General features: G+C 43.5%; 1 protein-coding gene across 1 annotated transcript in view; it reads right to left on the bottom strand.

Moving 5' to 3' along the window:
* The window catches only part of LOC140685448 (XIAP-associated factor 1-like), a 118,543-nt gene that overhangs the window by 77,262 nt on the left and 19,093 nt on the right, over positions 1-22,188 (bottom strand). Inside the window, 2 exon segments of the mRNA XM_072940707.1 lie at positions 1,584-1,708; positions 21,688-21,798. Of these exon segments, the coding sequence (XP_072796808.1) occupies positions 1,584-1,708; positions 21,688-21,798 (236 nt within the window).

Raw genomic sequence — 22,188 nt, forward strand, 5'->3', positions numbered from 1 at the left:
ATGCAACTACCCACCTGTCTAAAATTAACAAGACTTTCTATAATAAGCTTTGGTGAAGATCTGAAGCAATTAGAACACAGAAGTTCTTCCGGCGGTGATGTTAAAATTGTACAGTCACCTTTGAAACTAGTTTGCCAGTTTCTTTAGAAGTTAAACATGGTGGGAAGGGTATAGCTCCGTGGTAGAGCACATGCTTAGCATGCACAAGGTCCTGGGTTCAATCCCCAGTGCCTCCATTAAATAAACCTAATTATCCTCCCCCGCCAATATGATACAGTGGAAAAAAAAAAAAAAGAAAGAAACAGAATTATATTAAAGAAAAAAAAAGTTAAATGTATAACTATTAGATGATGCAGTCATTCCACTGCTAAGTATTTACCTAAGAAAAATGAAAACGTATGACCATACAAAGACTTGCACATGAATGCTCACAGCAGTTCTATACATAATAGCAAAATATGCATCAACAGGTGAACGGATATACAGATTGTGGTCAATTTATACAAGGGATACTATAATGTAAGAGAAGGAAATACTGGCCCATGGAACACCATGGAAGAATATTTAAATAACTGCATTTAAATAACTACAGACTTCCTCCCCCTCCAAACTGCACCATCCCATTTATACAGAATTATAGAAAACAGAAACTAATTTATAGCAACAGAAAGCAGGTCAGCAGCTATCTGGGGATGTGGGAGAGACCACTGTAAGATTTACAAAGGGACGTGAAGAACACTGTTGGGAGTAATGGTTATGTTTATTATTATGATTGCAGTGAGGGTTTCACAGGCGTGTACGTACGTCAAAGCTCACTGAATCACACACTTGACATGTGTGCTACTTACGATGTCAACTATACCTCCACAAGGCTTTTTTAAAAAGCAGAATTAGAAAGAATAACGCCTGTAACACTGACATCAAAAAATGTCTATGGCACAAGTTTAAAAAAAAAATCTCGTGGAATTATCTGTATCATGATCCCACTTACGTAAAATATATATATACTTATACTGAATGTACAGTAATGTATGTACATGCAGAGAAAAAAGCCTGAGAAAATATATATTATTAATCTGTTTATGGTTTGAGATTGGAGAAACAATACAGACAGATTTCCTTTTATATATCCTGATATTGTTTAAACTTTATGTAACAATCATGCATTACTTCCGAAATTAAAAATAGAAGAAATTAGCAGGTTTAAAAGCCAATGGGCAAGATGAACTTGAAGGTAAGAGCCAAACTGACTAATTCTACACAAGAGAAAGATGGAGGCTTTTCTTTGGAGAATGATTCCCAATCGTGGAGAAAAGTAAGGGGTCACATGCCTCGGAGTCACCGGGGTGATGGGACTCAGAGCTGCCGGCTCTCTCCCTCTCCCGGCAGAGAATCCCTACTTCCACGAGCGACCTCAATGGATAACAGCACCTGTCTGTCTTAGGCACCCTGAGGCACAAATCACCAAGAGCTCTAAAGGACTGCCAGGGTTCCCTCCCATTTTCAGTGGGTAGAAGGAACATGCAAGACTGTGGTCCTCTCTGACACGGTTTCTCAGCCCGCACTCTTGGTATATTCGGTACCTTGGATAATTTTCTGCTGCTGTTGCCGGATTTCATCAAAACCCAAGCCTCTGGTCTCCTCCGGCTCCTCGAAAAGCCAAGGGTTGGGGACTCCTCGCTTAGCCCCTCCAGTCATCAGGCTGGACCTAAGAACAAGATTAAATGCGTTACATAACTCAAAAAATACAGCTCTGCTGCAAATCATTCCCACAAGTGCGGAGGTGGCCGGCTTCGCAGGCTTTGAAAATTCAGTTCGACCACAATTTATCGCTTCCTTCGAGGATGCCAGCAGCTGCATTCAGTGCTGGAAGAGACGCAAGGATGCATAAGGCTGGCCCCCAGGAGAATTCCAGCCTGTCACAGGCTACGTGGCACCCAAGGCACAAATATTAATTCTCAGGAAGATGCAATGTTCTAACTACAGGTTACGGCATTGAAAAAAATGAGCATTTAATTTCTTATTAAAGGGTATGGCTGCTCGCAGATAGAAACCCATGCAGGGTTTCAAAACCAATTTTATGAATATAATGTAACATTTATAAGATAAATCCTGAAGTATCAATCTTAATCTTTACTCTCTTGCAACACACATGCCCCTTCTGCACCAGACACACTGGACTCCTTGCTGGCTGAGGGACAGGGGACACACATTCTCAGCCCCAGTCCTGTGATTACAGAACAAGTCTCATCTCGAGTATCTCCTCTCGGGTCTCCACCCGCCCACTTTCTGTCCAAGCTGCAGGGATCACCTTGAGGAAACCGTCTCAGATGTGAACAGTCACTCACTTTACAGCATGGTTCACAGGACTCATTTTAAAGTGACGGTAAGGACGATGGTGACATGACAGCAGCAGCAGCAGAAACAACACGACTTAACGGGCGGTCAGCAGCCCTACGTGCAAGCATGGCTCCAGGCGATTTACATGTATTCGCTCATGGTTCCATTTTTTTGGTAATTTTTGGAGAGCCCTTTTCACATTTCCCGTGTTGTCCAGAAATGGCCGCTACCCTACTGCTTAACCTTTTATAAAGATAACCCTCGTGTCTACTAGACAGAGGCAGGAACTGAAACCACCCTGGACTGGACCAGACTCTGCTCGCCAACATGGAGTGAGTAGCCGTGGGCAGAAGCCCAAATCCTGGCTCTTCCACCTACCAGCAACACACAGAGAGCAGTTTCTGCCACCGAGGGCTGCTGGGGGTTAAATAAAAGAATAATTTATTCAAAAAACACAACAAAATCCAGGCAGGGCACGTCCCCTATCTCCCCACCTCACCCTGATTTGGAAAATCACTGACTGTCAAATTTCTCTCTACCCATCGTTCCGGCTCCCTGTCTGCATTTAAGGCTTTTCCCTCTGGGAACTTCAGCTGCGAACTCCATTCCAAACCCGACACATCCAAAATCGAATTCACTGCTTTCACCCCGTAAGTGTTGCTTCTCCTCTCCTCTCTATTTCCGTTAGCAGCACCCGTTTCCCAAGTCGTCCAAACCTTTCTTCCGTGCTTCCTCCCCTCACCCCAACGACCCTTTGCCACGTCTCATCCATCGCCACGGCCTCCCTCAGAGGTGGTTCTCAAGCTCACGCCCCACTTCCATCCCCGCCGGTGCTGCCTCAGCTCAGAACCTCGTCATCTCTCGTGCAGAAGATGGTCCCTGCCTCTGACCGGGCCCCTTGTGCCCATTCAGATCATCTGATCCTCAGGGGCCAGAACTATCTTTCTAAAACAGACATCCCCCCTACTTTAAAACTTCTGACTCCCCAGAAGCTCTGGATCAAGCTGAAGCTTTCCAACATGGCCCCAGTGATCTCTGCAACGTCACCTCCCAGTACCCCCTTCCATACCCCACTCTTCCTTCAGCCCTACGGACAGCTCACCACTTCTGAGACAAAGGCACAAACTTTCACACTCTCATGTTTTTGTATGAGTCTGGAGGGTCCCCACCCCCACCCCTTTGTCCATCTGGCAAAATTCTCTTCATCCCCTAAGGCTCAAGTCAGATGTCACTTCTGCTGTTTAGTCTTTCCTGATTCCCATCCCCACCCCCCTTCCCTTGCATCAATCACTCCCTGGTGCTCCCAGGGCACTTTGTTCAAAACCTCCAATGTGGCATTGATCAAGCAGGGTTGTAGTTAGTTATTTACTCATCTGTCTCCCTTCCTAAGTTATGAGCCCTCTAAGGGAAGAGGCCACAGGACAGTCATGTTTATATCCCAAGCACCAGAAAAACAGTTCCTCGGAGTATGCTGGTGAGTAAGCCTTCAGTACGTGCTTCTGAAACAGAGCTAGGAAAACCACTGGGCTTTCGCAGCAAGAGAGACGAAATGAGCGGAGCATCTGATTTGTTTTTTCTTTATTTAAAAGGTGGAAGAAAACTTAATCAACTGCTACCTGCCTTCAAACAGTTTACAGCAAAGGCTGATGTTGTCAAGCAGGTGGAGAGAATCTTACTTGAAGGGGAATTCCCTCCCTAGAACGCCTTGAAGCTCAAGCCCGCTTTTGGAAAGACAATGAAGGAGTGTTTCTCCTTTGAAAAGTAAGCAAAAGGAAGGCAACGCTAAATACTAAATACTCTGCTAAAAGCTAAATATTCTGCTTCAGAGGTGAGGGTCAACTTGCAATGTTTTAAAAAAATCATCATTTTATCCATATTCTTTCAAGATGGAACTTATCTAATAAATGGAACTTATCAAATAAATGCCATGTTACTAAACAGGTTGGATTTACCAAGATTTTTCCAAAAAGTTTCGGTCACTTCTGACAATATAAAAATATTTCATTTTCATTCCCCAAAACAAATGATGCACATTATTGAATTATAATACTGGGGAGAGGAAGATAATCCATGTTTTTCTGCTGACAAATGTGGCTGAAGCTGGTTAGAGTTAACCAGAGGGAAAGTGAACTGAATTCTTATCAACTGAATACAGAATTGAAAAAGCAACGAATTCCAAGAAGTAGCTTTTCTTAGCATTTTAAAAAGACGTCAAAGTGACTATGTAAAATGTTTGTTTTGTCGGAAAAAACATCCGTGTTTGAGTATTCACAGACCACAGAGAGGTTGGCAGTTAGGACTAGAGACATTTCTGGGGTGTCAGAGAACTGAATTGAGTCTGCAAAGCTTTGTAACTAGACTTGCCTGTAGATGTGAAAAGGCTGCCGTGGTATGAAAGAGTAATTCCTTCCTCAAAACTTTTTTGGGTAGTTTCTTTCCATGAATAAAAACATGCACAGAGGCTCAAACTTCAATCAGAAATAGTTTCTTTGACATAAATTCTTTAGAGGCAAAAATCTGGCAACAATATCCATCCAGACTGGATTACACTGGGGAGACGCCGCAGTCAGGGAGGTAGACCAGAAGGCTAGTGCGCTTCAGGCAGAAGGTGATGGGAGTCTGGGTGAGGGACGTGACGAGACAGAACAGTGAGGAAGGGCAAGTCAAAGGAAAGCTCCAGTGTTGGGGAACAGAATGGATATAGTGCACAAAGATTTCCAAACTGGGTGACTCGGAGAACTGACACAACTTTGGGAAATCTTTCATTTCCTTTCGGGATTTTCTCCAATTTCAACATAGCTCCCAATAACAAACCCAAGGTAAAACTGCTCCTTCAAGGTCACAATCTGTGGACCTACGGCTATTTCGTGCATATTTACAGACAGCTCACTTCTTTAAGTCTAGTACTCTGTCTAATCCTTTTTCTGTATTCCATCCACCTATTTGATCCATCCTTCCTGCAAATACTTACTGAGTGCCTTCTCTGTGACAGCCCTAATCCAGGGGCTTGGAAATCAACAAGAGACAAATATCTGAGCTCGGGGAGCTGGTACTCCAGGGACAAAAATGCCTAACACTGTGCCTTTTGCAAAGTAAATACTCAAAATAATTCTGTTGTTGCTGTTAAATTGAATCAATAGTCTTTATTGTGTTTCAGTCCAGAACACTAAGAACTCAAACAAGGAAAATCTCTTACATATCATCCAAGAAAAGTCTTGCCATAGCATCTTTAAAATCTACCACAATCAGGGGGGATGGTATAGCTCAGTGGTAGAGCACATGCCTAGCATGCACAAGGTCCTGGGTTCAATCCCCAGTATCTCCATTAAAAAAATTTAGTAAATAAATTAATAAACCTAATTATTTCCCTCCTTCGAAAAATAAATAAAACAAATAAATTTAAAAAAAATAAAATCTATCACAATCAAATAATTTTCAACCAATCTCATTTTTTCCCCTATTCATTGATGGCCAGATGTACCAACAAAAAGCTTTAGTGTTAAATTTAAAACTTAACAAAGCAGCTCACAGAAGAACAGAAATGCAGGGCGGAAAAGGCCATGAGAAGTCACTATTTTGGCCTCTGACCTGAATTTGGTAAATCTCTGTGTGCTATTCTTGAGTCAACCAGGCAATCTAAAATCAAGCAAATAAAGCCAAAAGGAACAATTCTTTACCTTAAGTGTGACTGTCATGGTGCCAGAAAAGTAGGAGGGCAGGAAGAGGTAATATACAAAAACCTAAAGATTCTAAGTGAAAGACGAGTTAGCCGCTCTGCCACGTTTATGGTGACTGAGCGCCATCTGCTGGCTAGCAATTAAAGTTCAACTACAAAAATAAACATCAAGCAATCCAATCATTACCGTTTACTGCAAGCAGCTCCTTACTTTATTACACAATGCAGTCTTCAAAACACGTTTAGAAACAGAAAGAGCGAAAGTCAACAAGATGCTTACATAATATGAGGGAGTTTCTGTTGTGCCTTTTGGACCATTTGCAGTAACAAATGCTCGACATCTCCTTTCACTTTGTTCTTCACAACTAAACACACTTAGATGACAAATCCAATGAGACCCCACCTGAGGCTGACAAATTGCATTTAGGCATCAGGCTTGCCCCGTGATTTCCATCTCTGTCTCAACTCCACTGTCTTCCCCTTTATTGTATTCATTTCCATTCTCGCTCATCATAAAATAAAGATAAGATGCATTAAGATATTCAGCTAATTGTGCAAATTAACACTGCTCTCTGGACATCTGATGCAAGTCTACTAAAATGAAATTATTGGCTGGCAGGGAAAATTAAACACCACAATGTTTAAGCTCTACAGTGTTAAAAATTCTATGGGAGCAGAATTTTATATTTGTCAACTGATGTACAAAAGTCCAAATTTGGCATTAAAAGACTGCTGAAGGGTGTCAATGAATAATGTACACACACTCAAGACGCACAAAGGCCAACAACCGCCCGTACAGTCATCATTTCCACCTCAGTAACCTTGCTTCTTACCAATTCATCAAATTCATATCTAAAAACTCAATGATATGGGCACCCATGCTTTTAACCATGGCGTCCTCTCCCTCTGAGGGCAGGGCCCAGGAATCTGTAGGCTCCCTTGGGTGATTTTTACGCAACCAGCTGGGAACCAAAATGCAGACTGGTATGGAAAACACAGGTCTAGAAAGTGGAAGGTTAAAGAAAGAGGGAAACCATGTGGGGGACAAATTCCACTCACTCCACAAGGGCGATCTCAAGTCTCACTTGCTGCAGGGTCTTCTCAACTTCCTCCACCTCCCACGGATCTCCCCGACCACTCACGGCCCGTGCCACAGAATTCGGCACTTACTTATAAGCCATCATGTACCGATCTCTCGTTGTTTTGGGCAGGATAAAAAGACACACCACTCCTGGACTCCCCTCTGCTACGATCAGTGACAGCAAGTGTTCTGGAACGTTTATAAGGCACTTTACAAAGGCATGGATGTGCCCCTTCACATGTATTATCTCATCTGAACTTCACAATGCTTTTTTAATAGCTATATTCATTTGCTCAACAGCACTTTGGAACAAATACTTGATAAGCATCTACTTTGTTCTACATATTGTTCCAGGTGCTGGGAAGAGTGAGGGGACAGCAGAGAACGAGGCAGAATTCTCATTCCTGCACACACAGAATGTGTAAGCCAGGGAGAGAGGCAGTTACTAAACAACCAAGTATGCCACTGGATGTGGACACCCCTACATGTAGAAAATTATTTTCTAAGAAAGTGACTTTCTTCCTGAGAATATGGAAAATAAATACAAGTTTAAAGGAGGAAACTCGCACTCCCCAAAGTCCTGAAGCCTAACCATCTAAGCCACTATTAATGTTTGTTCTAATATATATGCTGTATACACAATGTCTATAGAAAGATATGATAGAAGTGTACTACAAAATTAGGATCATATTCATCATAGCATTTTGAACATCACATCATTTTGAGGAGTCACGATTGTCTGCATTTTACAGAAAACGAAATGAAGTCAAAATTCAAACCCAGGTTTTCTAACCCTAAAGCCTTCGTTTCGTGCACGGAATTACCCGTGCAACGTTCGCACTCCTCGGCTGGACCGAATGGAAGTGGATAATGCCGTCGACGGGGTGTGAGGAACAGGAGGAGGGCAAAGGACTCAAAGCCCGTGAGGAAGAACTGATGAGGGTCCTCGAGGAACCAAAATTCAGAGGAACGCCTGAGAAACCCAACCCACGGCCAAGGAGGGGAAGACGCGCTCTGCTTCTTTTTCTGGCACTAATCCATCGCGGACACAGCGACAGTCTCACCTGCAAACCTAAAAAGTAACCCCTTCTCTGCCAACCTTGAAGATTATTATGAGGGTCAAAAAAAAAATAATGTCTTTGAAAAGTACTTGGTAAACAGAGAAGAGGGGGAGGAACAGAAAATCTTCTCTTTTTCATCAGCCAGAAAATATTTTTTCCAGTTTCTTTACAATTTTTACTTCTAAAAAGCACAAGGTGGAAAGTATTACAGAGGTCTTAAAAAAATCAACTAACTTACAATACAGTGTGTATCGGTAACCCCTCTTTCTTCCAGGCTTATTCACGGCCTGGATTTTTTTTTCCCTTTTTCAATTCCCAAAGGGGCTGTATAACTTAAAACGAATGCATGCAGAAATCTGTTTATTTTCTCCATCAAAAGTCACAACTACCCCAGGAGCCAAGGACTGCAATTCAGAACAAGATACCACTTTTCACCCATCACATCAGCAAAACCCAACCAGTTCTGCGACACCCACTGACAGCTACGCGGCAGGGCAGTCAGCTCTCCCGTACGTTGGCAGAGGAAACGTCAAGCGCTCCAACTCCGTGAAACAGACATGGCCGGAGCTGTTACACTTTGAACACCCGTGCTTTTGCCCCAGTAACCCCACTTAGGGGACTATGTCCTATAGAAATTGAAGCCACTTTCTTTATGGATATTTACCGCAGCCTTGTTTGTAATGGCAGAAAACTAAACATCCCCATATCCATCAAGCGGGTGGTGGATGGAAAAATAACCACCTATTTATAGTGTGGAATAACATAGCTATAGAAAAGAATTTAGTTAGATCTATTGATTTGGAGGGATGCCCACGTATAAGATGTAGAAAAGTAAATTACAGAGTCATCTGTATAGTAAAATCCTGTTTTCATTAAAAAAAAAAAGGAAAGGAAACCTCATCTCTGTGTAACTGTATTTGTAAATATTTGTGTGAGCACAGACAAATGTGGGCAAGTTAACCCGGGTTGCTTCAGGAGAACGGGACTGGAGGGAAAGAAAGGGGGAGACGGTATTAACTTGGGGTTATACCACAGGATGGTCTGACTTGTTCTAATGAGCAGGCACCTTGTTGATAACTTGTTTTAAATCCCATTAAAGATGAGTCTTTTCCCCAGGGAGGGAGGGGTGTGGAATTAGTGGAGGGCAGACAGTACAGCAGCAAAGACCCACAAATGCAAAGACAACTTACGTGGAGACGATTAGAGGCACTAAAAACATTTCCCTTCTTCCAAAGTTAATCCATGGGAAGGAAAGAAAGGCCGAAATCAAAAAAGAATAAAATAATGCCATTTGCAGCAACGTGGATGGCCCTGGAGATCGTCATTCTAAGTGAAGTAAGCCAGAAAGAGAAAGAAATGAAAAAGAAGATGAAAAGGAATATACGTAGGTGTATGGATGACTGAAACATTATGCTGTACACCAGAAATTGACACATTGTAAACCGACTCTACATCAATTTAAAAAAATAAAGAAGAAAAGAAATGCCAAAATCAAACATCTTTTTCCAGGGGAAAAGAGCAATGGAAGAGAAAAACGTGACAGAAAAAGGCAAGGAAGGAAGACGAAAGGAGGAGAAAGAAACAAGAATACACAGTGGGTGGGGCAAAGGTCTATGGAGAGGCACCAAGGAGGTTTACAGTGACAGGCAGGTTCGCAGGGACCCGGAGGGAGGGGGCGAAGAGTAAAGAGAGGAACGGACAGAGAGCGACTCCTCTTCCGGGGTTGGGCAGTGCAAGCTATCTCAACATTCTCTCCTCACTCTCGGGGGAGAAAAACCCTAACCTGTCAAAATCTGGACATTGAGAAGGTCTGAGGAAGTCTCCCCTTCTGCTGGCTTATATCTCCACCTGGTGGTCTGTTCGGGACATAGCCGTGTGTGTGTGTGCACATACATGTACACATACATGTACATGTGGATGCATGGATATGTCTAAGTGCATACACATATGTATACTTAAGTACACATGGTTATATGCAGATACATATGTTACATACATATGTAATATATATACATTACTTGCTGTACTTACACACTGTACATATATACAAGTATACATGTGTATGTATGTACACTCACGTGTACATACATACATATGTATTATGTAAAAATATGTGTGTACTTACATATTTTTAGAACTTTTTTTAAAATTTCTATTTTTTTTCAGGGGGGACGTAATTAGGTTTATTGTTTTAATGGAGGTACTCGGGATGGAACCCAGGACCTTGTGCCTGCTAAGCATGCGCCTTGCCACTGAGCTATACCCACCCCCCCTATTTTTAAATTCAAGTAGAACATATAAAGAAAAAAAAATCAGTATACAGCTCAAAGATAATTCACAAAGTGAACAACCTCAGTTAATCACTACCCAGGGCAAGAAACGGAGCGTCAGCAGAGCCCCAGGACCTCCCGTGCCCCCCTTCAAGTCACCACTCCCCTCAGGGAATCACTTTCGTGATTTGCACCACCATCTATAAAGGTTTGCCTTCTCAGGAATGGAATTGTGTACTCTGTACACTTCTGTCTGGCTTATTTCGCTCACTGTTATGCTTGTGAGCTGCACTGACACTGTGTGGTGTGTGGCTGTGGCTGGTTCCCTCTCATCAGCTGTGTAATATCACTGTATAAACGTGCCACTGTGTATTTACCCACTGCAATGCTGACGCTCCGCGGGGCGTTTCTGGGTGGGACTATTTAGAAGGATGCTCCAGACAGTCTTACACACGTCTTTTGTCCAGTTCAGTTTCAGGAGACACAGTCAAACAGGTTCCCAGACTGGGTGTACAGCTGAGCACTCCACGTGGCTCCACACCCTAGCAGCTCCTGACACGTCTGCCGTTTTAATTCCAGCCATTCTGGCAGGGGTAACGGTACGACTTCATGGTTTTAGTTCGCAATTTCCTGATGACTAATGAAGCTGAACACCATTTCAACAGCCACTGGATATGCTCTCTTGTGAAGCACAACTCAAGTCATCTGCCTATTGCTTTCTAAGGAATTGTCTGCCTTTTTCTTGATTTATGGGGGCTCTTTATATATTCCGGATACAACTTACTTGTCAGATACATTCACTGCAAATACAGATTCACTCTCTCTGCAGTATCTTCTGATACACAGAATTTCTTATTTTAATGAAATCCAGCTTACCATGTGTTTCCTTCACATTGGCCTTTTTGTGTCCTGTTTACAAAGTACTTGCCTATCCCAAGGTCATGAAGACACCTTCCTATGTTTTCCTCTTGAAAGCCGCCTTCCTTTACATTTCACATTTAGGTCTGCGGTCCTTCTGGAACGGATTTTCGTGGAGGGTTGACAGCAGAGGCTAAGATTTGTTTTTTTCCACTTGGGCATTCAGCTGACCTAACGCTATTTATTAAAAAGATCATCTTTTCTCCACTGCACTGCAGTGTCACCTTTGTCATAAGTCAAGTGACAACACGTTTGGGGAACTGTATCGGAGCTCTATCTTGTTCTACTGGTTTATCTGCCTGTCCTTGCCCAACACCACACTGCAGCTTTATGGTAAGTCCTGATAACCAATCACGTGAGGGTTCAAACCTTTTGTTCTTCAAAACTGCCTTGGCTCTTTGAATCACAGTACAAACCACAGAATCAGCTTAAGTGACAAACAAAAACAAAACCAGCCAGGGAATCTAAATGGGTTTGCTCTGATCGACAGACCAATTTTGAGAGAACTGACATCTTTACAGTATTGAGTCTCTGTAATCTGTGAACGTGGTCATACCCCTATTAGGTTTTCCTTTAATTCTCTAAATAACTTTTTACAGTTTGAGTGTAGAGGTTTCGCACTTCCTTCGTTTGACTCATTCCTACATACCCCATTTTTAAGATGCTATTACAATAGTATCTTTGAAAATACTTTTTCATTTGATATTTCTTTGTTGTCCAGCATTCAAGGCCTTCCGAGAAGAGAAACCACCAGGTTGCTGCCACTGTAGTAGCATCTTTATCTGTCTGTGGGCAGACTGCGCTTTTTTTACATCCACACGGTAATAACTGGGTACCCTCACTGACTCGTGCAATGACATGGGATTGCAACGACTCGTATTTACTTAGATCTCAAGGTTTCCGATTTCACTTGCTTGATCAGTCATCCAAACAGATAATCCTTCTTTACCATTAGCATCTATTTGGAAGTCAGGCTGCTAACAGAGCTTCCTTTGCTAGTCTATGGAGAAAAAAAATCTGGACTAAGTGACTACAGAGATCCCTTCAAGTGATAATCATCTCATGAGTAGGCAAGCGAAAAACTTCTAAGAGCTACTTTGTCAAGTGTGAGACAGTTTCAAGATATTTAAGAGGACTGGTTTAAACACTCTACTTCAGAATCTCCAAGACATACTGTTACGCAAGAATGATGACGCACAGTAAAGAGGGCATATGACACTCTAATTCACGTTAAAAATTGAAAGGGTGACAGAGAGACTGGAGATGTGTGTGTCTCTCTCTACAAGGATACATAAACCGCCAACAGTGGCTGCCTCTGGGAGGAAAGGGGAACCTGCCTGCCAGTGGGAGGGCGCTCCCATTTTCATCGATTCCTCTCTTGCACAGCTGGGTGTTTATGTCGTGATACATCCCTTTAAAATTAAATTTAGACTCTAACTTTTTTTTTGAAAGCCGAGTATTCTATTCGTTCCCCCAAACCAGTGGGATGTCCCCAAGTGTCAACGTCTTAGCCTAACACTGTCAAACTGTCTCTTCCAGAAAAGAAGCCATAAAGACTCCGAGACAAAATGTCTCACCTGTCATATGACATACCCAGCTTTTCTCCCCAAGGAAACACGGTCACCATACACTCTGCATGGCTAGTATCAGACCAGTAATTAACACAGAGGGGCAAAAATGTGCCAAGGCAACATACATTCCAGATTTCCCAGGTCAGTCCATGTTTCAAATATTCCCTCCTGTCATGCTAAGTATCAGTCCAGGCATCAAATTAACCGACCCTATTTCTCCAGAACATGGAGACAAAGTCGGAAGCTATTACCTCCCAAAATGGAATTAAACAATAATTAACATAAAATGCAGATCATCTGTCTGCAGAAGAAACCAGTTGTATGAAACTATATAAACACGTTGCTATTAAAACTGGGTTGTACTTCAAAATCACCTCCTAAACCTCTTCAGGAAGACAGGCAGGTGTCAATACCCCAGCTTCCTTACCAAAGCAACTAGAGACGTAAAGCCATTAACTAACTTCCACTTGAACTTTAATAAAATAACCCAGAAGGTCAGAGAGCTACCTACCGCTTCTCTGGGATTTCAAGAATTGAGTGAGGTCAGAGTGTGAAGAACCTTGAGTCTCTGATGCCAGAAGAAGCTTCAAGATGAAGAGACTTGGGATTGCTAAGGGGACGCAGAGAAGGGCTGATGCACCCGTCCTGCCCAACACTGACACCTTCTTCTCCCTTGTTGTTAGAACTCAATTTTGTTCAAGGCTCCACTGCTCAGGGAACAGAGGCCCACCCTCAGTTTCAGTTCAGGGATGTGTCTATCCTGAATAAACCAAGCCGACCATGGCAACTCCACTTCCCTACGGTTTCTGGCACGTGATACAACCCTAGCCTATTTCTATTTTGAGCCAAATTCTACTGTGAAGCATCTAGGAGGTGTTTCTTCCCTCTTAGAAAACAAGTAACTGGAGAAGACAAGAGTATCAATAGCAAAACTACTAAAAACAATCAGAATTAAGGAAACGCTCACATACAATAGCAGACAGCAGATCAGCTTTCACATAAACAATAATCAAAAAGCATGATGAAGTGAAAAACTGAATTTAAAACCACCACCGAAACCATAAAATACCTCAAAATGGAACCAGAAATGTGTATTTGAAGAAAACATTCTGAACGGCCTGAAAGATGGCTTGGACAAACGGAAAAAGTCCCACGTTCTTCGACAGGAAAATTCAACATTTTAAAGGATTTTAAGATGTTATGTAACCCCAATTTAAAACACACAATTATTTCTCCCTTTTTTAGAATTAGATTATGTGATTTTAGAGTTCGTTTTTTAAAAAAGCAAAATTGTTAAAAAAAAAAAAAGTATGACAGAAGACTAGCCAGCTAGCCCTATGATGTACTGAAACTTGTAATAAAGCCTCAAAATTAATGGTCACAGCACACGAGTAGACAGCCCAATGGAATGCATTACAAAGTCCAGAAACAGATCCATATACATGTGGGAATGTATATGATAAATCTCAACATCTCAAACTTTGTGAAAAGATAAATGACTCAGTTAAAAAAAAAAAAGTAGCCAGTCACAAAAACAGTCAAGCAGGAAAAAACCAGGATTCATACTCTTCACTAAATTCCCAATGGATCAAATATTTAATATTAAAAATTTAATATTAAAACTATCTTCATATACCAGACTGGAATAGGATATAAAAGTATTACTAACACTCTCTTTGGGGAAGATTATATGGAAATAGGCATTCACATAAATTGCAAGCACAAGTCTCAACTGGTTCTATGAAAATCATAAATGCATATACCCTTTGACCCAGCCATCCTTCTTCTAAGAACCTATCTAGAGAGGGACTTTCACATATACAAAATCACTTATGTGTAAGGTTAAACACCACCATATTTCTCCAATAGGAAAAATATATGCATTAAATATATATATACACGCACATGTAATAGAGTGGAAACAATACACACATTAATAGGAGACTACTTAAATTATGGTAGTGCATACAACGAAATAGTACAAGGCTATAAAAGCTAATGACAAAACCTTACGTGCTGATTTGGGAAGATCTCCAAGATATTTAATCAGATGACAAGAGAATGTCGTAGAATGATTTGCGTAATATGCTACCATTTGTGTAAAAGATGGAAAGAAATAAGAAGATATATTCCTCTTTGCTGGCATATATATGAGAGAATCTTTGAACAATAGGCCAAAAATTGTTAACATCGATATTCGTGTTGAGGAGTGGGGGACACAGAGGGAGGGAGGCTTTTTACTCAACACTGTTAAATGCTTTTAAAATGTCTCAGCCATGTGAATGTATTACTTCTGCAAAACACACCCTCCTTCCTCCCCTGATGCTGCTTGGAGTGTATCTGGGCACTTTCTACAGGTATCCTCGACCACAAGGAGCTGGTCTGAAGACAAAGGCAAAACAAAGACGCGGCAATATCCTGGATCTGTGACATCGCTGGCTGTAGAATTAACCATTCTTCTCAATTCCCTAGCTTACTACGTGGAGGTATTCTTCCTTCTTTCAGCAGTTTCAAGTAGGGTTACCTGCTGCCCCAGCTCAGGGCACCAGGACTGCTATAGCGCACGAGCTAGACCAGGCGCCTCTTGGTGAGAGTGAGAATAGACACTGCCTTCTTTTCTAGACTTTTTAGTTGCTTTACGTGGCCCTCCCTCCTCTGACTGCTGCAGACACAACCTCTCCTCGCCTGCATTGTATGTACTCATTTGCACTTCACGTTTCCATCATGAATTCATTTGTTTGTTTGTTTCCCCTGCCTGCCTGAACTCTTTGAGAATGTGCATAATAAATGGTGAACAACCCCCACTAGGGTCACCTCTCAACCCACCTCAGGTACCTCTATTAACTTCTGATTCTAATCTCTGCTGATTAGGAAAGTAGGCCGACTGCATGCCAAAGTTACTTATCTTTCCATCAAACCACCCAAAGTATTCAGGGAGGCAGAGACAGAGCTACGTGCTGCACCACGTCCCGCTTCATTTTCCTCTTTGGGAGCACGGACAAAGACTACATTTCCCAGCCTCCCCTGCAGTTAGGATGGAGCCACGTGACTGGTTACGGCCAACAGGCTGTTCTGTCAAACTTCTGGGCAACAGCATATAAAAGCGGTGCGAGATCTCCACACTCCCTCTCCTCTCCTGTTATCGTGAACACAGAGGGCTTGTGTCAGGACAGCACAGCCGTAAGATGGGAAAGTCTGAATCGCTGCTTGCAGGGAGCTCTCCCAGAGAACCACCAGACTTTACAGGAGACAGGCCAAAAGGAAAGCTTTCACATGGTAACCCGAGGGTCCCAGGTTTGTTTAGTTACCAGAACCCAGCATATCACATTCCGACTCAGTCAATCTTTCCATCAACAAAAATTTATGAGTGCCTGCTGTAGCCCAAACTTTGCTAGGTGTTTCTAAAAGATACAGAAAAAAACTTCAAAGTTTTCATTCAGTGAGCAAACATCTGAGTTGTGATCCCTGCCCTCCAGGCATTTAAATTTTAGATGAAGAAACAAAATATACACTTGCAAAATAATTAAGCATTAAACTACATGGCCTCCTTAGCTAAATCAGCTCCCCACTGATATTCTCTGGAAGCACAATATGTTTTTCTACTCAACTGATTCGTGTGAATCTTTAATTCCTGCCTGTCTCACTCGCTGAACTATAAAGAGCTCAAATGCAAAAACTAGATGTTTTTTGTTGTTGTGGGGTTGCTGCCACCACATTCCCATTACCAGGGCTTGGCACACAGTAGGCACTCAAAAGAAAGAAGGTTTCTATTTACCACATCTTTGATTTCTTAACAATTTTTCATTAAATTATCTGAGAAATTTAATATTCTTTAGCTGAACTTAATGCCACTTTGGTTAAACTATTGTTGGGCTCACTGAAGCAGGAAAGGGTATCTTTACTGAGTTCAGCACATCCTTTACATGTCATATGACCTAAAAGCAAGTCTATTTCTGGGACATACATAAAAAGGATAAATAATTATGGCTTCTCTGTTGTCCCACATGAGCAGGCTAATGATGCAGGTGTGTATTCCTTAGCAATTTCCCACTTCTGAAACAGCAGGCTGGCCATGTGTCAATAACTTAAAGCAACATAAATAATAATAATTATTTAGGAAATATAATACATATAATATAATAAATATTTAGGTAATATAAAAATAACAATTTTTTTTGGAAATCTCAGTACTATCAGATAGAAATCATTCTTATAAACCAAGGTTTAAATTGAAAGAAAACATTCAATGATCTACAGTGGTACAGGAGGAATACTATGAATATTTAATGCAAATTTTCCTTTTACCTACCCTGGCTATCAATACAGTGATATGAAATATAAGTTGGAAGTATCACTTTTTTTTAAGCAGCTCAAAGAAAAAGTAAATATCTGAAATTAAATGTAAACTTCCCACTCTAAAAAAAGTGACATTTCATTATTATCTTTTAGTCTTTTGATTTTAGCAATTGTTCTGCTTGTTAATGTACCATTCCTGACACATAACTCCCATTTCAACCTCTAAATAACTTCCTATTTCTTGTAATCCTCAATATAGTTGGTGGTGTGAAGATTAAAGCTTAGCCAATTAGCCACCCACTACAGCCGAGTTAATCACATAATCTTTGAGATGGTCACAGAGCAGTGGAGTATGCAATGATTTTTTTTTTCCTTCTTTGCAGACAAAGATTTAACTAATTGTGAGACTCAGCAATGCTCTCAAATATAAAGGGCAGTCAGGTTTTAAATCAGAAGCTGTGTCACTGCTTTCGAAGTTACGGCTTATCTTCTTCCAAGAGACGTCGTTACACAGAGACTTCTTTAACAAGTTTCCAAATGCCCTCAATTAGTCAACCATTGCTTATTTAGACCAAAGTCTCACATCAAGGCTTACTGCTTTAGAATAATGATCAGTAATCCGTAAGGTAAAACTCAGATTCTGTCACATGACAGTTACACATTCAATTACGTGGTGGCTACACTCATGTCTGTTTAAAGGAAATGCTAATCCAAACCGAAGTCTGACAATACTCTAGTCTCCCTAATAAGGCCACATATGAGGAGGAAGAGAAAAGAGGAGGAAAGGGAGGGGTGGAAGGACTCCAGGGAGTGAGGGATGGGGGAGAGAAAGCCAAGACTTGGGGTGAGAGAGGAGGCAGAGCTCACAGAGGCAATGGGAGAGGAAGAGGGAGGGACCCAGGAGGACAGAGAGGCCCGACAAGGTCCCAGGGGGTCCTGGTTGGGTCAACTGATCCTGCAGTATTGCTGCCAGTTAACGCAGGGCTTCAAAATACTGATTAGCAGATTAACCCCCATTCCCCAACAGGTGATGTGTGGTGACAGTCTGGCATTGATGACAAAAGTGCCCGGGAGAGCAGGTCTGTAACCTTTTAAAGTTCTGCGAAGGCTTTCTGGCCAACATGTCTCTGTAGGCTGTGGAACTACAGGAAAGATGTGCCACCCCTACCCGGCCACTGTGCCCCGAGTGACAAGGTAACCTACATTGACATCAAGAGTTACAGAAGCAAACAAAAAGCACTGGAGGACTCCAGAGACTAAAGAAGCAAACAAATCTGCTGGAGGAGCCCAGAACTAGAACTGACCGATAGGAGGACTGAAGAAATCTCTGAATCGCTGGAGACATCAGAGAAACTGATGGCAGGGGAAGGAATGAGGTTTCTTCAAAGACAGAGCTGCAAGGTCGCTGATAGGTGCATCAGAAGTGACTGGGCAGCCTGCCCATCAAAAGGCAGGAGGGCCAGGTCGCACTGTGAACTCAAACTAGTCATGTCTAACCACTGAATTCAGAGCCTCGGAAGCCTAGGTCCGTGCACAGCAATTATTAGGGTATGGGAAGTCAGGGATGGAGGGGGAGGCCTCAAGTGTGGGGATTAGCTGTTAAAAAGGGGGGCGGGGCAAAAAATAACCCAAAAAAGGGCAAAAGGCCTGGCCGCTTACCTGCATTATTTCAGACCCTCAGGACTTCAGCTTTCCCTGCTTCACCATCTCTCTGGCCCCAGCCACCCCAATCATTCACCAGCAAGTAACACCTGAGGCCCACCACGGGGCTCAGCCTTAAATTAAACACAGGAGCAGTAGGCGGCGTTCTAGTGATGGGGCTCAGCAGGCCTCCATCCAAAACACCTCTGCCGCTACTCTGCCCAATTCCCTAAGATTCTCCCACCACTGACTTTGCTCTGGGCTCCAGCAGGCTTCCGCTAAAACACCTCCAGAAGATAAGTCACTGCCAGCCACGGTGCCACTGCTGGACTGAACGTGCCACTGGTTACCATTTGGACAACAAGCAGCAAGGTGGTCACTGAGGAAAGGGACACAGAATGAGCCTAGGGAAGCGAGCACGGGAGGGCAGAGGACCAGGTGCAGAATATGGGGCCCCCTTGGGCACTCGGGGGAGGGCCAGGGGTCTCCAGGCAACCTGAGCTCCCTCCCTGCCTAAACAACATCTTGTATTCGTAAAGGCTCTAGAGTTTACAAAGCACAAAACCACCACCTCACTTAGTCCAAACAATGAAAAAGAGGCAGAACACATACCCCATTTTAAGGTCAGTGATTTCTGAAGCCCTGAGGACCGGGAAGCAGCAGGGCGGAGTCCTAGCTCCTGGTCCCGCTCTTCCTGTGGTGCAGCAGTTAAGACTTCACATCTGAAGACGCACAGAGCTAGAGGAAATCCAAACTCTGGGACTGATGAGCCTTAGAATCTCCAGCAGGTTACCTAACCCCTCCGAGCCTAAGTTTCTCTTCTGCAAGGTGGGACGTTATCAAGATCTCCTGCGCGCAGGCGCGTGAGCTTCGCATAGCGCCGGGCACCCAGAAAACACGGGGCAGATGGAAGCTATTGGCGCTCATCACTCGGACCCCGTGACAGAGCAGTGGTTCTAACCCTACCACCTGGGAGACCCACCCCAGCAGTGCCCCCCAGGCCTCTCCCAGTTTACTCGTTCAGACTCTGCAATATATGGTCTGGGAACTTGTATTTTCCTTCTCTCTCTCTCTCTCTTTTTTTTTTAATTAAAAGCCTCTTGGGTGACTCCGACGCAGCCTGCCACAATTAAGAACAAGAGCTTGAAAGCAGTGTTTCTCAAGCTCTAAGGTGCATTCAAATCACCTGAGGGTCTTGTTAAAATGAGAATTCGATTCCGTAGGGTGGGGATGGGGTCCGATCTGCATTTCTAACCGGCTCCCAGGTGGAGTGGACCCTGCACATGTACAGGTCATGCTTTAAACAGCAAAGAAACACATCGTCACAGGAGAGAAGAGGGGTGACAAGAAGAAGAAAAAAAAAGGACAGGGTGACAAGCGAGAGGAACCAAAAAAGCAACAAAACCCCCTACAAAGACTTAATCCAGAAGTTGGCCCCTTCGACATCATTAAATGACAATGGAGAGAAGCAGAATGGACACAGTGACGGTCACTACCCATCAGAACGGCCACCTCCACCCGGAAAGAGTAGGCGGATTTCCATGTTTTCTCCTCCGACCGTGCGCTCTCTCCGCGGCCCCTACTCCCCAGCAGAACTTGCTCTCCCCCTGAGGATGCCTTTATTTCATTTCTGGGCTTCAACGTAAGGCCCCTCCCTGACCCACGAAACTCTCTCCTCACCTTGGCTCCCCTGCTCACCTGTTCATTTCCTCCAGCCCTTGGGTCGCCGCCTTCACCCCCGACTTCACTCCTGCATCCGCCAGAGAAGAGGCGGGCACCACGCGGATGGGCCACCGGCTTCCGCGTCCACTTACAAACCCTGCGCGGACACAGCTCCTCCCTCACGGACTCCTTGCTTTCATTTCCCCATAGAAACAACTTAAGCCTTCATCTAGCTTCCTGAATTTCACCCTTTCTACAAACCTTGGGTCACAGGCTCCCGAGAAGACTGGGACCAACAGGAACCTGCAGCACCCTCTCCGGCCGCCTTAAAGCAGGGGTCCAATACCGGCTGCGCAGAACCACCTGGGAGCCCTCTAGGACCGCCCCCGCAACCCCGCCCCCGCAACCCCGCCCCCGGGTTTAATTATCTGAGGCAGAGCCTGGGTCAAAAACCATCGCCCTTGGGAAGCCCTTTCATTCCCAACCAAGAGCTAAGCAGGAACAAGCTGCCCCTCCACGGTGAAGGCAGGGTTTAGCCAGATCTCCTCTGTGATGGTTCCCACAATGAGGTTAAGAGAGTTCCAGAGGCAGAGGGGGAGGCCAATTCTAAATATGCCACAATTTACAGTTCATTAACCTCAGCTTGGAAAGCTGGACCACTTCTCTGGGTCTTCGACAGAGCCAGGGCCACAGCAGCTGCCAGTTCTGTAAAGTGGGAACCCCTCCTTGGCAAAGAACAAGGAAAAGAAACCCACCGCCCTCCTCCTCTAATTCCATGAGCCATGGATTGCAGTCTTCAGGACACATTTTTATAACAAGCCCATTAAAAAAAAATCATTTTCTAACACAGATAAGTACATGACTTCAGGAGTTTAAAAGGCAGCGAGCACAGCAGAAAGCTCAACCAAAGGATGAAAAGACATTTTCTGACTTCGTATCTGTTCCACCTGAACGGTCTTCCTGGAAGATGGGATTCAGCTGAACGTACCTGGTTTATTAAATCTAGAAATGTAATGAAAACTAAACTGAACAGAAAGTGAGAGTCAAACGCTATAAATGAACAGGCTATAGTATACTAGTTCAAGAAAGTAAGCCATTTGGGAAACAGCTATCATCTCTGCAAACAAATCTTCACCCACCACCCTAATCCCTGGAAGTGAAAACGCCATACCTGATGAGCTCTGGCTCTGCACCCTCGTTCTTAAAGGATGCCAGAAGTAGTCTCTCGCGAGTTACAAGGTCATCCAGTAGGTTCTGTCTTCGGTCTCCTTCGAGCTGTGTTCTGCAGGCATCTCCTTAAGGTCCAACAGTGGGTGAATTACCTCATTTGACCTATTTCGTCATTAAGTGAGCTCTCCAAGTGACTGGTGACCATTACAGACTCTAGTCAATCCTACCCGGAAGGGACCTGAGCCAGCCTCTTCCTTCTCCTGCTCTAACCTCAGGTCTCACGGATCCTTCGAGGACCTGGACAGAACCATTGCAGAGGGACTTACCACTGACACAGATCTACCGCACGAGATCTTTCATTGATTGAGAAATACAGTTGGTAAATACGATTTCCCCCCCAGTGACCAACCCTGAAATGTTCTTCCTCTAAACAGGGCAGTGTGACTCAGGGATTCCTTTGGTTTTGAGTTGTAGGTCGCAGTGGTCAAGGGTGTTTTCCTAG

This window comes from Vicugna pacos, chromosome 16 (assembly GCF_048564905.1).
Source record: "Vicugna pacos chromosome 16, VicPac4, whole genome shotgun sequence".
Lineage (NCBI taxonomy): Eukaryota > Metazoa > Chordata > Mammalia > Artiodactyla > Camelidae > Vicugna > Vicugna pacos.